This window comes from Bombina bombina, chromosome 11 (genome assembly GCF_027579735.1).
Source record: "Bombina bombina isolate aBomBom1 chromosome 11, aBomBom1.pri, whole genome shotgun sequence".
In the NCBI taxonomy this organism is placed as follows: Eukaryota; Metazoa; Chordata; class Amphibia; order Anura; family Bombinatoridae; genus Bombina; species Bombina bombina.
The window spans coordinates 171,202,324-171,221,390 of NC_069509.1; the positions used below are offsets into that span (position 1 = coordinate 171,202,324).

Genomic DNA, 19,067 nt, shown 5'->3' on the forward strand with positions numbered 1-19,067 from the left:
TGACACTTAGATTGCACACAGGTGGACATCATTTCACTAATTATGTGACTTCTGAAGGTAATTGGTTGCATCAGAGCTTTTTATGGGCTTCATAACAAAGGGGGTGAATACATACGCACATGCCAATTTTTTTGTTTTCTATTCCTAAAAAATAGTTTTATTTATGTATATATTTTTCTCATTTCACTTCACCAACTTAGACTATTGTGTTCTGATCCATCACATAAAATTCAGATTAATAAAACATTGAACTTAAGGCTGTAATGTAACAAAATAGGTAAAAAGTCAAGGGGGGGGGGTGAATATTTTTACAAGGCATTGTATCGTGTACGTAGGTGTAGGGGTTAATTAGCATTGGCGAGATTGTGCTCTGGTTGAATGAGGCATGCAGAAAAGGCGCGCCTCGCTGCTTGTGGCGACACCCGTGTTATTACTGGCATGAAAACCCCCTAATGACTTGTGACGTACAGGCTATGTCATGTCGATAAAGGGTTAATATTTTTGCCAGGCACTTTGCCCACAACTACAGATTGTTGCTTACATACCAGCGGCATCCATTACAGTCTGATTGACGTTTAACTTGTTGACGTCGCTGCCATACATGGCATTCAGGGACGTCTTTAGAATAGCCAGCAAAAGCTTTTCTTCTTGCAGTAAAATTTGTCTCTTGTCTGGAGTGACATTAATATCAACACACTCTGCAAAAAAGAAAAATACAGTATATATATATAGCTGCTCGTAATTTTCACATTCCTGACTAGAGAAATAAGATGGTTTTTTATGTTGCTATTATTTTTTAATTAACCATTTTGTTTTCCATATAACTATTAAAAGGGACAGTAAAGTCATAATTAGACAGAGAATACAACTTTCCAATTTACTTCTATTCTTTAATTTGTTTCCTTCTCTTGTTATCCTTTGCTAAAAGGTTTATCTAGGTGTAAGCTTAGGAGCAGCAAAGAACCTAGGTTCTAGCTGCTGATTGGTGGATATATATATATATATAAATATAGTCATTGACTCACCCATGTGTTTAGTTAGAAACCAGTGGTTTTGATGGAAGTAAACCGGAAAGCTGTTTAAATTTCTATGTTCAATCAAAATCATGAAAGAAAAATTTTGGGTTTCAAGTCCCTTTAACTTTTATAAGAGATGTTACAACTAAACTGTGCAATGCTAGAAAAAGCCACGCACTAAAGGACAGTTCTGTGGATCATAAAAATATTTGACTGACCAGTATCCTCTAACTAGGGATGGCGAATGTGTTTATATTCGAATGTTATTGTAGAAATTCGATTTACATAATAGAATGTTGATAAGAATGAATATTCTTAAAAATTCTATTATCGAATGTTATTTACAGTTTTCGAATGTCACTTTCTAATATTACATTTATACAACACAGCATTAGACTAGAAATACTATTTCGAAATCGAATGTGACATTAGAAATTAAATGTCACATTCGAATATTACATTTCGAAATTGAATGAATATATAGCTAAACATTTTATTATTCGAACGAATATTTTTGAATTTTATTGAAAAATCCGAAAACAAAAATGTGAAAATAGAATGTTATATAAACATTTGAAATTCGATTCGAACAAACGAATGTATCAAAATTAGTTTTAAAGTTCGAATTTTTAGAAACATTCGCCCATCCCTACCTCTAACTGGAAGAAGATGATTGATTTATTAGTTTTTATTTTTATGTATTTATTCTTTAGTGCCTATTTTTATATTGGGTCGCTAGTATTAGAACTACAAGCTTTAAAAAAATTAGTGCATCACCTTTAGACTTTAATGTCGCTTTAATTATTGTAATCAACATGGTTAGATAAAAACACTATCACAGCTCACCAGAATTGACGCAGATATTCAGAACAACAAACGGGTACTGGTGTCTGTTATAGGTGTGATATACCTCATTCACAAGCTTAGTAACCTGAAAAGAAAGACAAACTTGTAACCCGATTTCTATTTAACACGTTTATTTATATTTAAGACATTATTAAAGGGACATTCCATTAAAAATGTAACTGCACATAGATGAATGAAATTGGTTTAAGCCACACACATGCTTCTTTGGGTTAAACTGCCTCTTTTTCCTCTCCATCACCTCTGAGGTGCTGAGATCAATCACCCTGACACTCGCTTGTTTGGGGTGATTGGCATTCCCTAGTGCAATTGGTTGTGCAGGCGTAAGGGGCAGTATTGCACAGGAAACCTCTTGGGACAGATACGTGCAGTGTGCACTTCCAGCTCTCAAAAGGGGAAAACCTTTTTATTGTAAGACTTAAACTACAAGAAAAGGTGGCAAAATAAATAATAAAGGTATTTTGCAAAGTGTTTTTATATTACAATCTCAAAGTGTATTTAATGTCCTTTTAAAGGGAGAGTAAACATTTTAGAAGCATAGTACTGAGGTTATTCCCACCTCCCTCTAGTCATGAGTGCCGCCATGTTTAAATCTAACTTTCACTACATTTCAGTGCTGATGTGTTGGCGCATGTGCAGTAATTCTCCTTCAGATACCTGCAGTGTTACCAAGATTCCAAAATGGCATCACCCATGATTAGAGAAGGTGCATGAAATGTATTTAGTGTTAAGTGTCCCTATAATACCAGGTGTAACCCATTGCATTTAAAGCACTGAAGAACGATTTCCCACTTCACAGTAAACCTTTATTAAAACTATCAAAGAGGGGCGTGTTTACCTTTGCTGGATCACACGGACGTTGGTTAATGAAAAAAAACTGCCTGTCTGTAGAGCTCCTTCCCACCCCGTGGTCACAGCGGGATATATATCCTGTAATGCTGAGAACATGACATATTTAGTTTCTGGGTAAACCTATAGAATTTCCTATCTTGTTATAAGAGGATTTATTAGACTAATATTTTTTCTTGTAATTTAGCAGTGTGTTTCAAATACTAATGTATAAATAAATAAATATATAGCATACGCTAATCATCATTTCAGACCATCGTAAATAAAAAATATATCTTGTTTTTCATTACACTGTATAAAGCAAATATGCTTCTTATAAAAGCCATTCCTGTTTTAGTGACTGTTTTTACTCTGCACTTGTCTTGTGGAGCATACTTACATATGTCTTGTGCACTTGTATTCGCAGCATGTGGGTGCTCAGTGTACAAGCAGTGACAAGCATTTTGCTTAGGCACTGATACAATGCGAGTAGCTGCAAACAGTAAATGCAAGTTCTCAAGGCAGACATAAATCAAACGTAAATGGGATCACTAAAACAGTGATAGATTTTATCAGAAGCATTTCTGTTCAATAAATTAAACTGCAAAAATGTTCTAGTCAAACCTAAAATGCATTCACGTGCGTTTAGATATTGGCTACAAAGTCCCTTTGCGTGACAATCCCGTCGAAAAAACATAATTTATGTAAGAACTTACCTGATAAATTCATTTCTTTCATATTAGCAAGAGTACATGAGCTAGTGACGTATGGGATATACATTCCTACCAGGAGGGGCAAAGTTTCCCAAACCTCAAAATGCCTACAAATACACCCCTCACCACACCCACAAATCAGTTTAACGAATAGCCAAGAAGTGGGGTGATAAGAAAAAAGTGCGAAAGCATATAAAATAAGGAATTGGAATAATTGTGCTTTATACAAAAAAATCATAACCACCACAAAAAGGGTGGGCCTCATGGACTCTTGCTAATATGAAAGAAATGAATTTATCAGGTAAGTTCTTACATAAATTATGTTTTCTTTCATGTAATTAGCAAGAGTCCATGAGCTAGTGACGTATGGGATAATGACTACCCAAGATGTGGATCTTTCCACGCAAGAGTCACTAGAGAGGGAGGGATAAAATAAAGACAGCCAATTCCTGCTGAAAATAATCCACACCCAAAATAAAGTTTAATGAAAAACAAACAGAAGATTCAAACTGAAACCGCTGCCTGAAGTACTTTTCTACCAAAAACTGCTTCAGAAGAAGAAAATACATCAAAATGGTAGAATTTAGTAAAAGTATGCAAAGAGGACCAAGTTGCTGCTTTGCAAATCTGATCAACCGAAGCTTCATTCCTAAACGCCCAGGAAGTAGAAACTGACCTAGTAGAATGAGCTGTAATCCTTTGAGGCGGAGTCTTATCCGACTCGACATAGGCATGATGAATTAAAGATTTCAACCAAGATGCCAAAGAAATGGCAGAAGCTTTCTGGCCTTTTCTAGAACCGGAAAAGATAACAAATAGACTAGAAGTCTTTCGGAAAGACTTAGTAGCTTCAACATAATATTTCAAAGCTCTAACAACATCCAAAGAATGCAACGATTTCTCCTTAGAATTCTTAGGATTAGGACATAATGAGGGAACCACAATTTCTCTACTAATGTTGTTGGAATTCACAACCTTAGGTAAAAATTCAAAAGAAGTTCGCAACACCGCCTTATCCTGATGAAAAATCAGAAAAGGAGACTCACAAGAAAGAGCAGATAATTCAGAGACTCTTCTGGCAGAAGAGATCGCCAAAAGGAACAAAACTTTCCAAGAAAGTAATTTAATGTCCAATGAATGCATGGGTTCAAAAGGAGGAGCTTGAAGAGCCCCCAGAACCAAATTCAAACTCCAAGGAGGAGAAATTGACTTAATGACAGGTTTTATACGAACCAAAGCTTGTACAAAACAATGAATATCAGGAAGATTAGCAATCTTTCTGTGAAAAAGAAGAGAAAGAGCAGAGATTTGTCCTTTCAAAGAACTTGCGGACAAACCTTTATCTAAACCATCCTGAAGAAACTGTAATATTCTCGGAATTCTAAAAGAATGCCAAGAAAAATGATGAGAAAGACACCAAGAAATATAAGTCTTCCAGACTCTATAATATATCTCTCTGGATACAGATTTACGAGCCTGTAACATAGTATTAATCACAGAGTCAGAGAAACCTCTTTGACCAAGAATCAAGCGTTCAATCTCCATACCTTTAAATTTAAGGATTTGAGATCCTGATGGAAAAAAGGACCTTGCGACAGAAGGTCTGGTCTTAACGGAAGAGTCCACGGTTGGCAAGAGGCCATCCGGACAAGATCCGCATACCAAAACCTGTGAGGCCATGCTGGAGCTACCAGCAGAACAAACGAGCATTCCTTCAGAATCTTGGAGATTACTCTTGGAAGAAGAACTAGAGGCGGAAAGATATAGGCAGGATGATACTTCCAAGGAAGTGATAATGCATCCACTGCCTCCGCCTGAGGATCCCGGGATCTGGACTGATACCTGGGAAGTTTCTTGTTTAGATGAGACGCCATCAGATCTATTTCTGGAAGTTCCCACATTTGAACAATCTGAAGAAATACCTCTGGGTGAAGAGACCATTCGCCCGGATGCAACGTTTGATGACTGAGATAATCCGCTTCCCAATTCTCTATACCTGGGATATGAACCGCAGAGATTAGACAGGAGCTGGATTCCACCCAAACCAGAATTCGAGATACTTCTTTCATAGCCAGAGGACTGTGAGTCCCTCCTTGATGATTGGTGTATGCCACAGTTGGGACATTGTCTGTCTGAAAACAAATGAACGATTCTCTCTTCAGAAGAGGCCAAGACTGAAGAGCTCTGAAAATTGCACGGAGTTCCAAAATATTGATCGGTAATCTCACCTCCTGAGATTCCCAAACTCCTTGTGCCGTCAGAGATCCCCACACAGCTCCCCAACCTGTAAGACTTGCATCTGTTGAAATTACAGTCCAGGTCGGAAGAACAAAAGAAGCCCCCTGAGTTAAACAATGGTGATCTGTCCACCACGTTAGAGAGTGTCGTACAATCGGTTTTAAAGATATTAATTGAGATATCTTTGTGTAATCCCTGCACCATTGATTCAGCATACAGAGCTGAAGAGGTCGCATGTGAAAACGAGCAAAGGGGATCGCGTCCGATGCAGCAGTCATAAGACCTAGAATTTCCATGCAAGGCTACCGAAGGGAATGATTGTGACTGAAGGTTTCGACAAGCTGAAATCAATTTTAGACGTCTCTTGTCTGTCAAAGACAGTCATGGACACTGAATCTATCTGGAAACCCAGAAAGGTTACCCTTGTCTGAGGAATCAATGAACTTTTTAGTGAATTGATCCTCCAACCATGATCTTGAAGAAACAACACAAGTCGATTCGTATGAGATTCTGCTAAATGTGAAGACTGAGCAAGTACCAAGATATCGTCCAAATAAGGAAATACCACAATACCCTGTTCTCTGATTACAGACAGAAGGGCACCGAGAACCTTTGAAAAAATTCTTGGAGCTGTAGCTAGGCCAAACGGCAGAGCCACAAACTGGTAATGCTTGTCCAGGAAAGAGAATCTCAGGAACTGATAATGATCTGGATGAATCGGAATATGCAGATATGCATCCTGTAAATCTATTGTGGACATATAATGCCCTTGCTGAATAAAAGGCAAGATAGTCCTTACAGTTACCATTTTGAACGTTGGTATCCTTACATAACGATTCAATATTTTTAGATCCAGAACTGGTCTGAATTACTTCTTTCCAGCCAACTCTAGATCTGAAACACATTTCAGAAATGCTTGAAGCTTTCACTGGATTTACTGGGACACGGGAAAGAAAAAATCTCTTTGCAGGAGGTCTCATCTTGAAACCAATTCTGTACCCTTCTGAAACAATGTTCTGAATCCAAAGATTGTGAACAGAATTGATCCAAATTTCTTTGAAAAAAACGTAACCTGCCCCCTACCAGCTGAGCTGGAATGAGGGCCGCACCTTCATGTGGACTTAGAAGCTGGCTTTGCTTTTCTAGAAGGCTTGGATTTATTCCAGACTGGAGATGGTTTCCAAACTGAAACTGCTCCTTAGGATGAAGGATCAGGCTTTTGTTCTTTGTTGAAACGAAAGGAACGAAAACGATTATTAGCCCTGTTTTTACCCTTAGATTTTTTATCCTGTGGTAAAAAAGTTCCTTTTCCACCAGTAACAGTTGAGATAATAGAATCCAACTGAGAACCAAATAATGTGTTACCCTGGAAAGAAATGGAAAGTAGAGTTGATTTAGAAGACATATCAGCATTCCAAGTTTTAAGCCATAAAGCTCTTCTAGCTAAAATAGCTAGAGACATAAACCTGACATCAACTCTGATAATATCAAAAATGGCATCACAGATAAAATTATTAGCATGTTGAAGAAGAAGAATAATATTATGAGAATCATGATCTGTTACTTGTTGCGCTAAAGTTTCCAACCAAAAAGTTGAAGCTGCAGCAACATCAGCCAATGATATAGCAGGTCTAAGAAGATTACCTGAACACAGATAAGCTTTTCTTAGAAAGGATTCAATTTTCCTATCTAAAGGATCCTTAAACGAAGTACCATCTGACGTAGGAATAGTAGTACGTTTAGCAAGGGTAGAAATAGCCCCATCAACTTTAGGGATTTTGTCCCAAAATTCTAATCTGTCAGACGGCACAGGATATAATTGCTTAAAACGTTTAGAAGGAGTAAATGAATTACCCAAATTATTCCATTCTCTGGAAATTACTTCAGAAATAGCACCAGGAACAGGAAAAACTTCTGGAATAACCACAGGAGATTTAAAGACCTTATCTAAACGTTTAGATTTAGTATCAAGAGGACCAGAATCCTCAATTTCTAAAGCAATTAGTACTTCTTTAAGTAAAGAACGAATAAATTCCATTTTAAATAAATATGAAGATTTATCAGCATCAACCTCTGAGACAGAATCCTCTGAACCAGAAGAGTCATTAGAATCAGAATGATGATGTTCATTTAAAAATTCATCTGTATAAAGAGAAGTTTTAAAAGATTTTTTATGTTTACTAGAAGGAGGAATAACAGACATAGCCTTCTTGATGGATTCAGAAACAAAATCTCTTATGTTATCAGGAACACTCTGAACATTAGATGTTGATGGAACTGCAACAGGTAATGGTACATTACTAAAGGAAATATTATCTGCATTAACAAGTTTGTCATGACAATTAATACAAACAACAGCTGGAGGAACAGCTACCAAAAGTTTACAGCAGATACACTTAGCTTTGGTAGTTCCAGCACCAGACAGCGATTTTCCTGAAGTATCTTCTGACTCAGATGCAACGTGAGACATCTTGCAATATGTAAGAGAAAAAACAACATATAAAGCAAAATTGATCAAATTCCTTAAATGACAGTTTCAGGAATGGGAAAAAAATGCGAAGGAACAAGCTTCTAGCAACCAGAAGCAAAGAAAAATGAGACTTAAATAATGTGGAGACAAAAGCGACGCCCATATTTTTTTAGCGCCAAATAAGACGCCCACATTATTTGGCGCCAAAAATGACGCCACGTCCGGAACGCCGACATTTTTGGCGCAAAAGAAAAAGAAAAAATTTTGCGCCAAAAAAGTCAGCGCCAAAAATGACGCAATAAAATGAAGCATTTTCATCCCCCGCGAGCCTAACAGCCCACAGGGAAAAAAAGTCAAATTTTTAAAGTAAGAAAAATGATTGATTCAAATGCATTATCCCAAATATGAAACTGACTGTCTGAAAATAAGGAATGTTGAACATCCTGAGTCAAGGCAAATAAATGTTTGAATACATATATTTAGAACTTTATAAACAAAGTGCCCAACCATAGCTTAGAGTGTCACAGAAAATAAGACTTACTTACCCCAGGACACTCATCTACATGTTTGTAGAAAGCCAAACCAGTACTGAAATGAAAATCAGCAGAGGAAATGGTATATATATAAGAGTATATCGTCAATCTGAAAAGGGAGGTAAGAGATGAATCTCTACGACCGATAACAGAGAACCTATGAAATAGACCCCGTAGAAGGAGATCATTGAATTCAAACAGGCAATACTCTCCTCACATCCCTCTGACATTCACTGCACGCTGAGAGGAAAACCGGGCTCCAACCTGCTGCGGAGCGCATATCAACGTAGAATCTAGCACAAACTTACTTCACCACCTCCATAGGAGGCAAAGTTTGTAAAACTGATTTGTGGGTGTGGTGAGGGGTGTATTTGTAGGCATTTTGAGGTTTGGGAAACTTTGCCCCTCCTGGTAGGAATGTATATCCCATACGTCACTAGCTCATGGACTCTTGCTAATTACATGAAAGAAACAGTGTTCATTACATAGCAGCAATAATTTCAGACCTATTTTCTGTATTTCTCAGTGTTTTTTTTATCTGCTTTTTAAATTCTTAAAAATGACCAGAACTTTAGCCAGTTTTTTATTATAGTAAAAACATTTAAACACATATATAAAAAAAATAATAGAACTATTGCATTAGCTTTAAATAGGTTAATATTATTTTCTGCTTTCCATAGAAAAGGAATTGCTTTAAAGTAATAAATAGAGAAACAATTAAAAATCTTCAAAATTCTAGCTGGAAAGTTACAAAATTGTACAAACCCTAAAACTGGCAGAGCAAATAAATACGATTGTTATTCTATAAACAAATAAAAAGATTCTGCAGCATAATGAGATATTTTACTCACTTATAAAACTGATGTGATACCGTATCGTCTGTATGGTTCAGTCCATATTCCTCACACACTGTTTCACTTGGGTGCAGCTGAAGAAATGGAATCAGACTTTGCAACTGGAAGACAATCATAACAGGAATAAGGCTACGGAAACCACTATAAGTTCTAGATCAATGAGTAATGTTCTCGTTTCTCAGAAATTAGCTGAATAAATTAACAAACAAATAGGTAAGGAAAACAGCTCCTCTCTTAATAGTATAGACAAAGAACCAAGAGGTCGGCCACAGGGAGGAAAGAGGGGAACTTTCTATCAGCATTTTTATAAGACGGAAATACAATGTTCTCAGCATGTTTTTTATTAAATACATAAACAATGTGATTTTAACGGACTAACCCAGATGGGCTGCTTCGGCTAGGAAACAAAATTATCAGGAAAAGCAGTTAAATTGGGATATATCCTAACAACAGAAGAAGACATAAAAATTGTTGAAAGATAAGTGCTTAATGGGACCATCTACTCCAAAATTGTTATAATTTAAAAAGATAGATAATACCTTTATTTACCATTCCCCAGTTTTGCAGAACCAGCACAGTTATATTAATATCATTTTTACCTCTGTAATTACCTTGTATCTAAGCCTCTGCAGACTGCCCCCTTATCTCAATGCCATTTACAGACTTGCATTTTAGCCAATTAGTGCCAACTCATAAATAGCTCTTTGGGAGTGAGCACAATAAAATGTTTATGGCACACATGAACTATATGGCACACATGAACTAGCAGAGTCTGGCTGTGAAAAGCTATAAAAGGCGGCCTGTAGTGGCTTAAAGAAAGGCAGAAATTTAGAGGTTTAAAGGTTATAAAGTACATTAATATAATAATGTTGGTTGTGCAAAGCTGGGGAATGGGTAGCAAATGTGTTATCTATCTTTTTAAAAATGAAAATTTTTGGAGTAGACTGTCCCTTTAAAAGTAAAAGAGCCTGTAAAAACAGCCCTTTAGCAATGTGTAAGCGCAGAAGGAACCAATGCCTCCAGCACTTTCAACTGCCTACAAAATGCACACCCTCCTTGAATATGGCTATAACACCTTTGGATTTGCTATAGATACCCTCCCATCTAATACCAATACTGCCAAGGAGGTCATTTAGACAGTTTGTTTAATTGCTTTAAAACAGTTAGTAAATTTCCCATGAGTAGAGGTGCATGAGATTTTTGAAATTATAAAAGCGGGGGAAGAGAAACAGCATTTTTTTTTTGTAAAAGAAAACATGAAGATTGGTGCAAATGCTGTAAAGTCTTTAAAACCAAATATATAAATCCAAATAGAGTGTTCAGTATCCCTCGGTCCTATAGAGTGCGCGCTGCAGAGATCTGCACCAAACCCCAAAATGATAATGAGTCATCCAAGGGACCAGCAGCACAAACGGCAAAGTCTCAAGTAAAACTTTATTTATTCAAACAAACCATAGAATCACAATGATATTTCAGTCTACAAGACCTTAATCATGCACACTTGCAACCGAAACGTTGTTGTGATTCTACTAAGTTTTATTTGAGACATTACTGTTTGTGCTGCTGATCCTTTGGATAACTCTGAAAACCAAATAACCAAAAGTAGATCAAGGCTGCCAGTACAAGACAGGGACTACTTTCTGTGAAGTTTGCCAGTGCATGTGCTAGCCATGAACAAATCTGAGCTTGCATTTGCAATTGATCTGCATTTTACATATGGACTAATATTCTTGAGCTTTTTATTGAGGCCGCTAATGGTGCAGAATATACTTGTGCAAAACACATATGTACATGTATTTAAACACGAGCCTGTACTGTCACTACTGGGTGAGAGGGAAATGGGAAATCAGACAAAAGTCTTGTGATCTACTAGTAGATTCCGTTATTAGTTTTAGTGCTCAGTTAGCAGATTGTGATTGCAGTAAAGAGGTGGAAACGTCACGTCATTGGAGAAGAGCGCTGTGTCGTGGGCGGCCGGAGGCTCCGAGTTAGCGATATACTTGCGGCATTGATAGGGCGAGTTTAACAGAGTTTTTTTAGTAAGCGATATACGCTTGGATTTACCATCACTTTAAAAAAGAGGGAATGCCTGGTCTACATTTTTATATAGTTAGATAGAGACAGTCTTTAATTAATAAACTGTGATTAAAAATGATAATGATAATGGGGCTAACGTTTCATTTCTACAGAAGTGATTATCAGTCACATGTCCAGGTATTTAGAGCATCTTTCCACCGTATAAACAGATTTGTTGCAATACTTTGCTTCCTTACTAAAAAAACCATTGGTTGAACTGAAATATTTTCTTCTTTGAATTATCTTTGCTTACAGTGAACACAGTATTGCTACAATAATAAGACAGATAAATGATATACATAGTGCTTTGTTAGATTAGTTCATGCAAAAAATATAATCTTTAAATTGGTGGGGGGGGGGTTTTCACTTTTTTAGTCTGATTTCTTATAAATAAGGTGCAGTGCCAGTTTTGTTTAGATGATGCACAATACCTGTTTCTGCCCAAACACAGCTCCTATGTTCTCTTTCACGCTGCTCGTGCTCCCGCTAGAGCAAACCACAGGGCTTCTCTTCCCTTGGCCAACTTGATTTGTGCAGCCGATTCGAACCCCTGTTGAAATGATGCAATAAGCTTGTAACACCTGCACCATTTTTGCAAACTCCTGAGAACATGGGGAAAAAATAAATGTGACATCAATAAAAACTCACGCAAATTGTATAATTGATGACGCATAAACTTTGAAAGTATAAATAAAATATTTTAAAGGAACATCATAGTGTAAAATAAATCTATTTCCATAAAGAATTTTAGGAACAAACTCCCTTTCTTTTCACTTCAACAGTAATAAACACATAGTCAAAGTAGCAATCTTGGAACACCCCCATTCTGCCGTATATACGGATACAAACAGTGATTGGAGCATACCCATATATGCCTGCTTCTCATTTGTTTATTAGCTGCATCCTTATCTGGAGTGGGGCAGGAGCACAGTGACTATGTAATTAAATTCTTTGCAAGAGTTAAGCACAACGTAAAAGAACATTTTGCAGAGTAATCAACCCTGGTTTTCTATATACGGGTTAGCATAAATTGTTGGAGGAGAAGCAAGGACAACCTCCAATGGCTAACAGCCACCATTACTCTTACTAAAGAGGATTACATGGACACAGCATCACCCCAATCCTTGCTTGCAGGGAAAATACCTATTAAAGGATTAAACGTTATTTTCTTCATACACCATCTTTGCACACCTCCTACGATGTTAACAGGCAAAGAATAACTGGGGATTATGGGAAGTGGGAGTGATACTTAGAGCTTTGCTGGGGTGTTCTTTGCCTCCTCCTGGTGGCCAGGAGTTGAATTCCCACTAGTAATTAGAATGGATTTGTGGACTCTCCATGCCATTGGAAAGAAAAGAACCTTTTTTTTTTTTTTACGCTCAGTGTCTCTTTACATTAAGTGGCCACGTTGTAAAGGTGATGAACAGGGCAGACACAAACATTTTCCCCTTCCCAGGCAAAGATAGAACTTGCTGTCCCATTCATGCAGCCAACTTCATGGTGATATAATCAGTGAGGTCTCCGTAACTTCTCCAGTGACACCGGTTCCGGTCATTTACTAAGGAGCACATTCACTACAGCTCGCACGCCTCTCCATTCTTTAGTAAATAAATGATTTGGGAGACAGTGAATTAACTAGTGACATTAGAGAGCTTTGTGGGATGTTAAAGGGACATAAAACATAAAATGCTTTTCTTTCATGATTCAGTTACAACATAGAATTTTAAACAAGTTTACAATTTACTTCTAGTATCAATGTATTTGCTTCATTCTCTTGGTATTCTTTGTTGAAGAAGCAGCAATGCACTACTGGAAGCTAGCTGAGCACATCAGATAAGAGCCAATGACAAGAGACATATATGTGCCGCTATTTCCACCTCTTAGCCAATAGCATGCTAGCGATATCGCATAATGCCGAATGGGAAATATCACCTCATTGAAAAAATAGCATTTTGCTGTGGGCGGCCAGGGGCGCTCAGCTTGGGCAAATAAAGGTACCTTCAGCATTAAGTTTTTTTTATATTTCATAGCTAAAAGTCCCCTTTAATTAAAGCACTGATAAATCCTAGCGTTTCAAAAATGTAACATTTACCATCACTTTAATATAGAGTGGCCCTCTCTGCATCAGTTGCTTAACAAAGGGTATTGCACGATGTCTCAATATTGAGGCATCGCTGCAATACCCTGAAAGCGAACGGAAGCGATCACGATCGCTTCCAGTGCTTGAAAACCCAGAGGACGTGCCAGGCACGTCCTACAAAAAACGGTCGTTAAGGGGTTAAATGTGTATGCTTTATCTGAACTATGAAAGGTTAAATTGATGGTAAACTCTCCTCTTTTTAAAATCAGATCCAGAATGTTAGTGATATTTTAGATAGTTTTTCATTCTTCAGTTGTAATGAAGATGCGCTATAACTTACTTTTTAATATAGATATAAAATTCAAATTCCCTGCGCTACACTGCCTACTTCAAAAGTACATTTTTCTGTGAGCCACCGGTTTGAATTGTTCTCTAATCAGTGCTCTAGCTACAACCAAAGTGCCACATGGGGAGAGCACTGATTGGAGAACAATTCAAGCCTTCAGCTCACAGAAAAATTGACTTTTGAAGTGGGCGCGCGGGTAGTTTACATTTTACATCTACATTAAAGTGATGGTAAATCTAAGCGTTTCACCAACGCTAAGATTTACCATCACTAAAAATCAAGTACTGTAATATATATATATATATATATATATATAAAAAAGGGTGCTAAACTCACCCTAAATCTACCATTGCACATCACTAAACTCAGCGGCTCCGGCCATCCACGACACTTCGCTCTTATACCAATTAGGTGACGTCTAAACCAGTAGCCGCGTGTGCATACAAAAACCTGTCAGTTGACATGCACGGCTATTGGTTTAGAGGTGCAAACGTCACCTCATTGAAGGAGAGCGATGTGCCGGGGGCGGCCAGAGCCGCTGAGTTTAGCAATGTGCAATGGCACATTCAGGGTGAATTTAGCACCCTTTTTTACATATATGATCTCTTTAACTCAACTTGATTTTTAATGATGGTAATTCCCAGCGTTTGTGAAACGCTCAGATTTACCATCAAGTTATGGCGCAACTTCATTACAACCGATTAATTAAACTCCATCTAAAATATCACTAACGTTCCAGATCTGATTTTGACTTAGTGTCCATTTAGAGATTAATCCTTTTATTATTCAGAAATGAATACATTACTTTATTCATGATCAATACTGTAAGCGGTTTGTTAAGAACAAGATCACCCTTTGCTAATATTGTACGGCCTAATGTGATACCTTTTTAATGTTTCTCTGAAACTCCTTATGTCGAACCGGCAGGGTGTAAAACAGCTGCTGCACGCTGACGGTTGTGCCTTGTTGCCGTGGGAACGGAGATTTCTGCACAATCTTTCCATTGTGATCAAACACCAAACGAGTTCCAACTTTAGCATCTTTATGGCAGGTGAAAATAGCAATATCACTGCAATGTAATAAATGTATTCATTTGTTACAAGAAAGAAAATATAAAGATTATTTGTATTCTCTTTACACTGCTTATTGTGTCAGTTTAATTCACAAACATAGTTAAGACACAGAACAAAATAAAAATTAAAGAACGGAAAGAAAAGAAAGAAAAAAATATGAAGGTGAACTTGAAACAACATTTTTCTATCACGATTCAGACAGAGCAGCAACTTTAAAAAAATTCTAATTTACTTCTACTATTAAATTTTCTTCACTCTCTTGGTATCTTTTGTTGGAAAGCAGGGAGGTAAGCTCAGGAGCGTGCATGTGTCTGGAGCACTATATGGCAGCAGTTTTGCAAGAATGTTATCCATATGCAAGAGCACGAGATGACAGCGCTATTTCTTGCTATGTAGTGCTCCAGATGCTACCTAGGTATTTAACACAGAATATCACGGGAACAAAGCTAATTTGATAATAGAAGTAAATTGGGAACTTTTTTAACACTGTAAGCTCTGTCTGAGTCACAAAAGAACATTTTTGGGTTTCGTATGCATTTAAAACGCTAGCGATAACGACCAGAGTTGAGTGCAGTCGTTTAAAAATAAAAACCCAATAAGCTTTCGTACCTTAACGCACACAGAGAACTTAAGGCTTCCCCTCGAAATCCAAAGGTTTCCACATGAACAAGGTCACAAAAATCTTGTAACTTAGAAGTGTGGTGCTTCAGTGCTTTAAAAAGAAAGATTAATTCATTAAAGTGACATGAAAGCCAAAATGTGTCTCATGATTCATATAGAGGGTAAGTGCAATTTATTTCTATTATCACATGAACTTTGTTCACTTGGTATCCTTTGTTGGTAAGCAGGTAGGTAGGCTGAGGAGTGTGCACATGTCTGGAGCACTATTTGTGAGTTTTGTGAGAATGCTTTTAACATTGTTATACATTTGAAGGAAGCAGCAAATGGCAGCAGTGTTTGCAAACTGTTGTCATATAGCGATCTAGCTACCCAAGTATGCTGTTTAAGAAAGAAAACTATCAGAACTAACCAAACTTATTAGCAGTACATTTATTTGTATATGACTAAATAATAAGGGGTTAAAGTAACATAACAATTTTCATCTGTTTTGTTTAATTTATGCCCTAAAATCGTTCCCTTCACCCACTCCCTAGGAAGGTCAGGGGGTACAATGTAGTCTGCACAACCCAACAATAGGTCACACAGAGTCTGGTCACATCAGTGCACAATCTCATTTGCTTCGGACCTATGATTGGCCACAGAAAATGAGACCAGGTAAACATACTCAAACACACACACGACTTTTGCTCCTCTAAAGGGACCATTAAATAAAGTAGAATTGCATAATAAAAAGACAATGCAATAGCACATACCCTTTATTTTTAATGAAAAGATTTTTCTCGGCATGTGCATACGACAATTTGTTTTCTAAAGGAATGCTGAAAATGGCTGCACAGAGATTTGTGTGCTGCTCTTTCACATAAGAAAATGAATTGATGAATGTACATTGCCTTCTAATACAGTTCAAAATTTACTTTCAATTTCCAGCACCCTAAATCATGTGACAGCTATCAGCCAATCACAGGTTTGTATACGTATAAACTGAGAACTCTTGCACATAGTCAGTAGAAGCTGGCGTCTCATAAAATGTGCATAATTTGATAAAAGTAAATTAGAAAGGTCCACTGCATGCTTAAAGGGACAGACAAGTCCAATTGAATAAGAAATTTAGATGGAGTGTTTACTGTCCCTTTAAACTGAATATTTATCAAAGCATGATCACATTTATTTTAAAAACAATTTTAATTAAAATATTTAATCTTTTGCTATATTGCGGTATAAAAAATAAAAGGTTAAAACGTATGATTTTAATTTCAGATTTTCTGCAATGTTCTTTACATAAAAGCCTCAGAAGAATATGCAGTATTTGTAATCATAGTCTGTGCTATTTAACTTACTCAAGCCTTCAAAATTGGGTTCATCTACTCCGCAGCCGTTATCTGAGACTTCTATTAAGTCAGCTCCATATTCTTTAAGCTTTATTTCTAAGATAAAAAAAAGATATATATATTTATTTCACACATACAGAACAGGAAATATTTAATGCGTACAGAACAGGATGTCTTACAACTAATGAGATAAGGCGATTGTACTATTATTTACGTTGACAGATAATTGTATATAGAAATAGAAAAATACACCATACATGTTGTACTTTAATATTCTTACTCTTATATTGCTATTTATCATTTTCTTGTTTCCCAAGGTTGATGAATAGACTCTTTAACAAGGTAACCGCATCCTCCTACGTAAAACGCTGAGACTGAAAGGCGATTAATATATAAAAGAGGAATATGGTGCACGCTACCTAGACAGGTGTCCCCAAAAGACAACTGGGATCTACCAGCAGATCTCTATGTGCTGAAAAGTAGATCACAAAACTGTTATTTGATTTCCAATTTTCCTGTAGTGACAGTATAGGCTCAAATCAAAATAACCTTTAACATGTTTTTTGCACAAGTATATTTAAAGGGATAGTCTAGACTCTAGACCATTGATGCAAACCTTGACACTCCAGAAGTTTCAGAACTACATTTCCCATGATGCTCGACTGAACTTCAGAGTGACTAAGCATCATGGGAAGTAAGATTACGAAACAATATGTACTCTTTATTACTTATTGTTACCTACCAGACAAGCATCTTGCAACAGGTTTTATATCTATAAGTTTGTAAGAAGTGCATTAAACTTTTAAATAATCATTGTTTTTTAGCAGAAAATGGCCACCAAGCCCCGCCCACAGCTTTCTTCTTGCCCAGTAAGCTGTTTTCTTGTATGATAGTTTAGCAGTGCACGTGTAATATTTTTCAGTTACCTATTTCAAATTGCACAGGCACAAATCAGTGTGTGCGGGTAGGAAAACTTATTTAAAAGGGACAGTATGCTTGAAAATTGTTACAGTTTAAAAAGATAGATAATCCCTTTATTACCCATTCCCCAGTTTTGCATAACCAACAGTTATATTAATATACTTTTTACCTCAGTGATTACCTTGTATGTAAGCCTCTACAGACTGCCCCCTTATTTCAATTATTTTGACAGACTTGCATTTTAGCCAATCAGGGCTGACTCATAAATAACTCCACGTGAGTGAGCACAATGTTATCTATGACACACATGAACTAGCACTGTCTAGCTGTGAAAAACTATGAAAATGCACTGAGATAAGAGACGGCCTTCAAGGGCTTAAACATTAGCATATGAGCTTACTTCAATTATTTAATTTTCTTCTTTCTTCAGCTATCCTTTGTTGATGCCACCAATCAGCAGATTCTGAGCATATTTTAATATGCTTTTTAACAAAGGATATCAAGAGAATGAAGCAAAATAGATCATAGAAGTTAATTGGAAAGTTGTTTAAAATTACATGCTCTTTCTAAATCATGAAATAAACTAATTGAGTTTCATGTCCCTTTAAACTATCTGCTGATAGACAATGCATCAGAATGATGTGAATAATGTATTTATTATGCATCCCCAATTCAACAATATTCTGAGTACATTTGTTATATTTCCCATCACACATAGCAATGTACCCATGTGATCATTTAACTCACCGATACTTGTGGCTCCTGCATCAATACTGTTCTCTAAAAGCTCTTTCACAGCCGTAGAAAGACTCAGAACTACTTGACCAGAGCAGATTTGATGTACAGACTTGCGGTCAATCGCTTTGATTGCCTTTGCAGACTCAGTGCTTTTTTTTTTTTTTTAAACAAAAAGGAGAAAAGATAAATCTGTGTTACTTAGATTTTATCTTGTCATCTCAGAAACATTTTAAATTAGCAGCTTAATTTGTTATTAATACTAGAGTGCTTTGCAGTTATTCTAATTGTATTTGTAGGTTACAGGCATATTACACTTGCATTTCCCCATATGTCTCAAATAAATGTTAGATTTCATGAATATATTGCCT

General features: G+C 36.7%; 1 protein-coding gene across 1 annotated transcript in view; it reads right to left on the reverse strand.

Annotated features, from left to right (window-relative positions):
* PMS2 (PMS1 homolog 2, mismatch repair system component) overlaps positions 1 to 19,067 on the reverse strand; it is a 31,465-nt gene that overhangs the window by 10,415 nt on the left and 1,983 nt on the right. The window contains exons 2-10 of the mRNA XM_053694981.1: positions 18,709 to 18,848; positions 17,050 to 17,136; positions 15,701 to 15,803; positions 14,904 to 15,087; positions 12,024 to 12,194; positions 9,514 to 9,617; positions 2,719 to 2,818; positions 1,863 to 1,947; positions 546 to 698 (exon numbers count right to left, since the gene is read on the reverse strand). Coding sequence (XP_053550956.1) covers positions 546 to 698; positions 1,863 to 1,947; positions 2,719 to 2,818; positions 9,514 to 9,617; positions 12,024 to 12,194; positions 14,904 to 15,087; positions 15,701 to 15,803; positions 17,050 to 17,136; positions 18,709 to 18,848 — 1,127 coding nt within the window. The remainder of the gene's footprint in view (positions 1 to 545; positions 699 to 1,862; positions 1,948 to 2,718; positions 2,819 to 9,513; positions 9,618 to 12,023; positions 12,195 to 14,903; positions 15,088 to 15,700; positions 15,804 to 17,049; positions 17,137 to 18,708; positions 18,849 to 19,067) is intronic.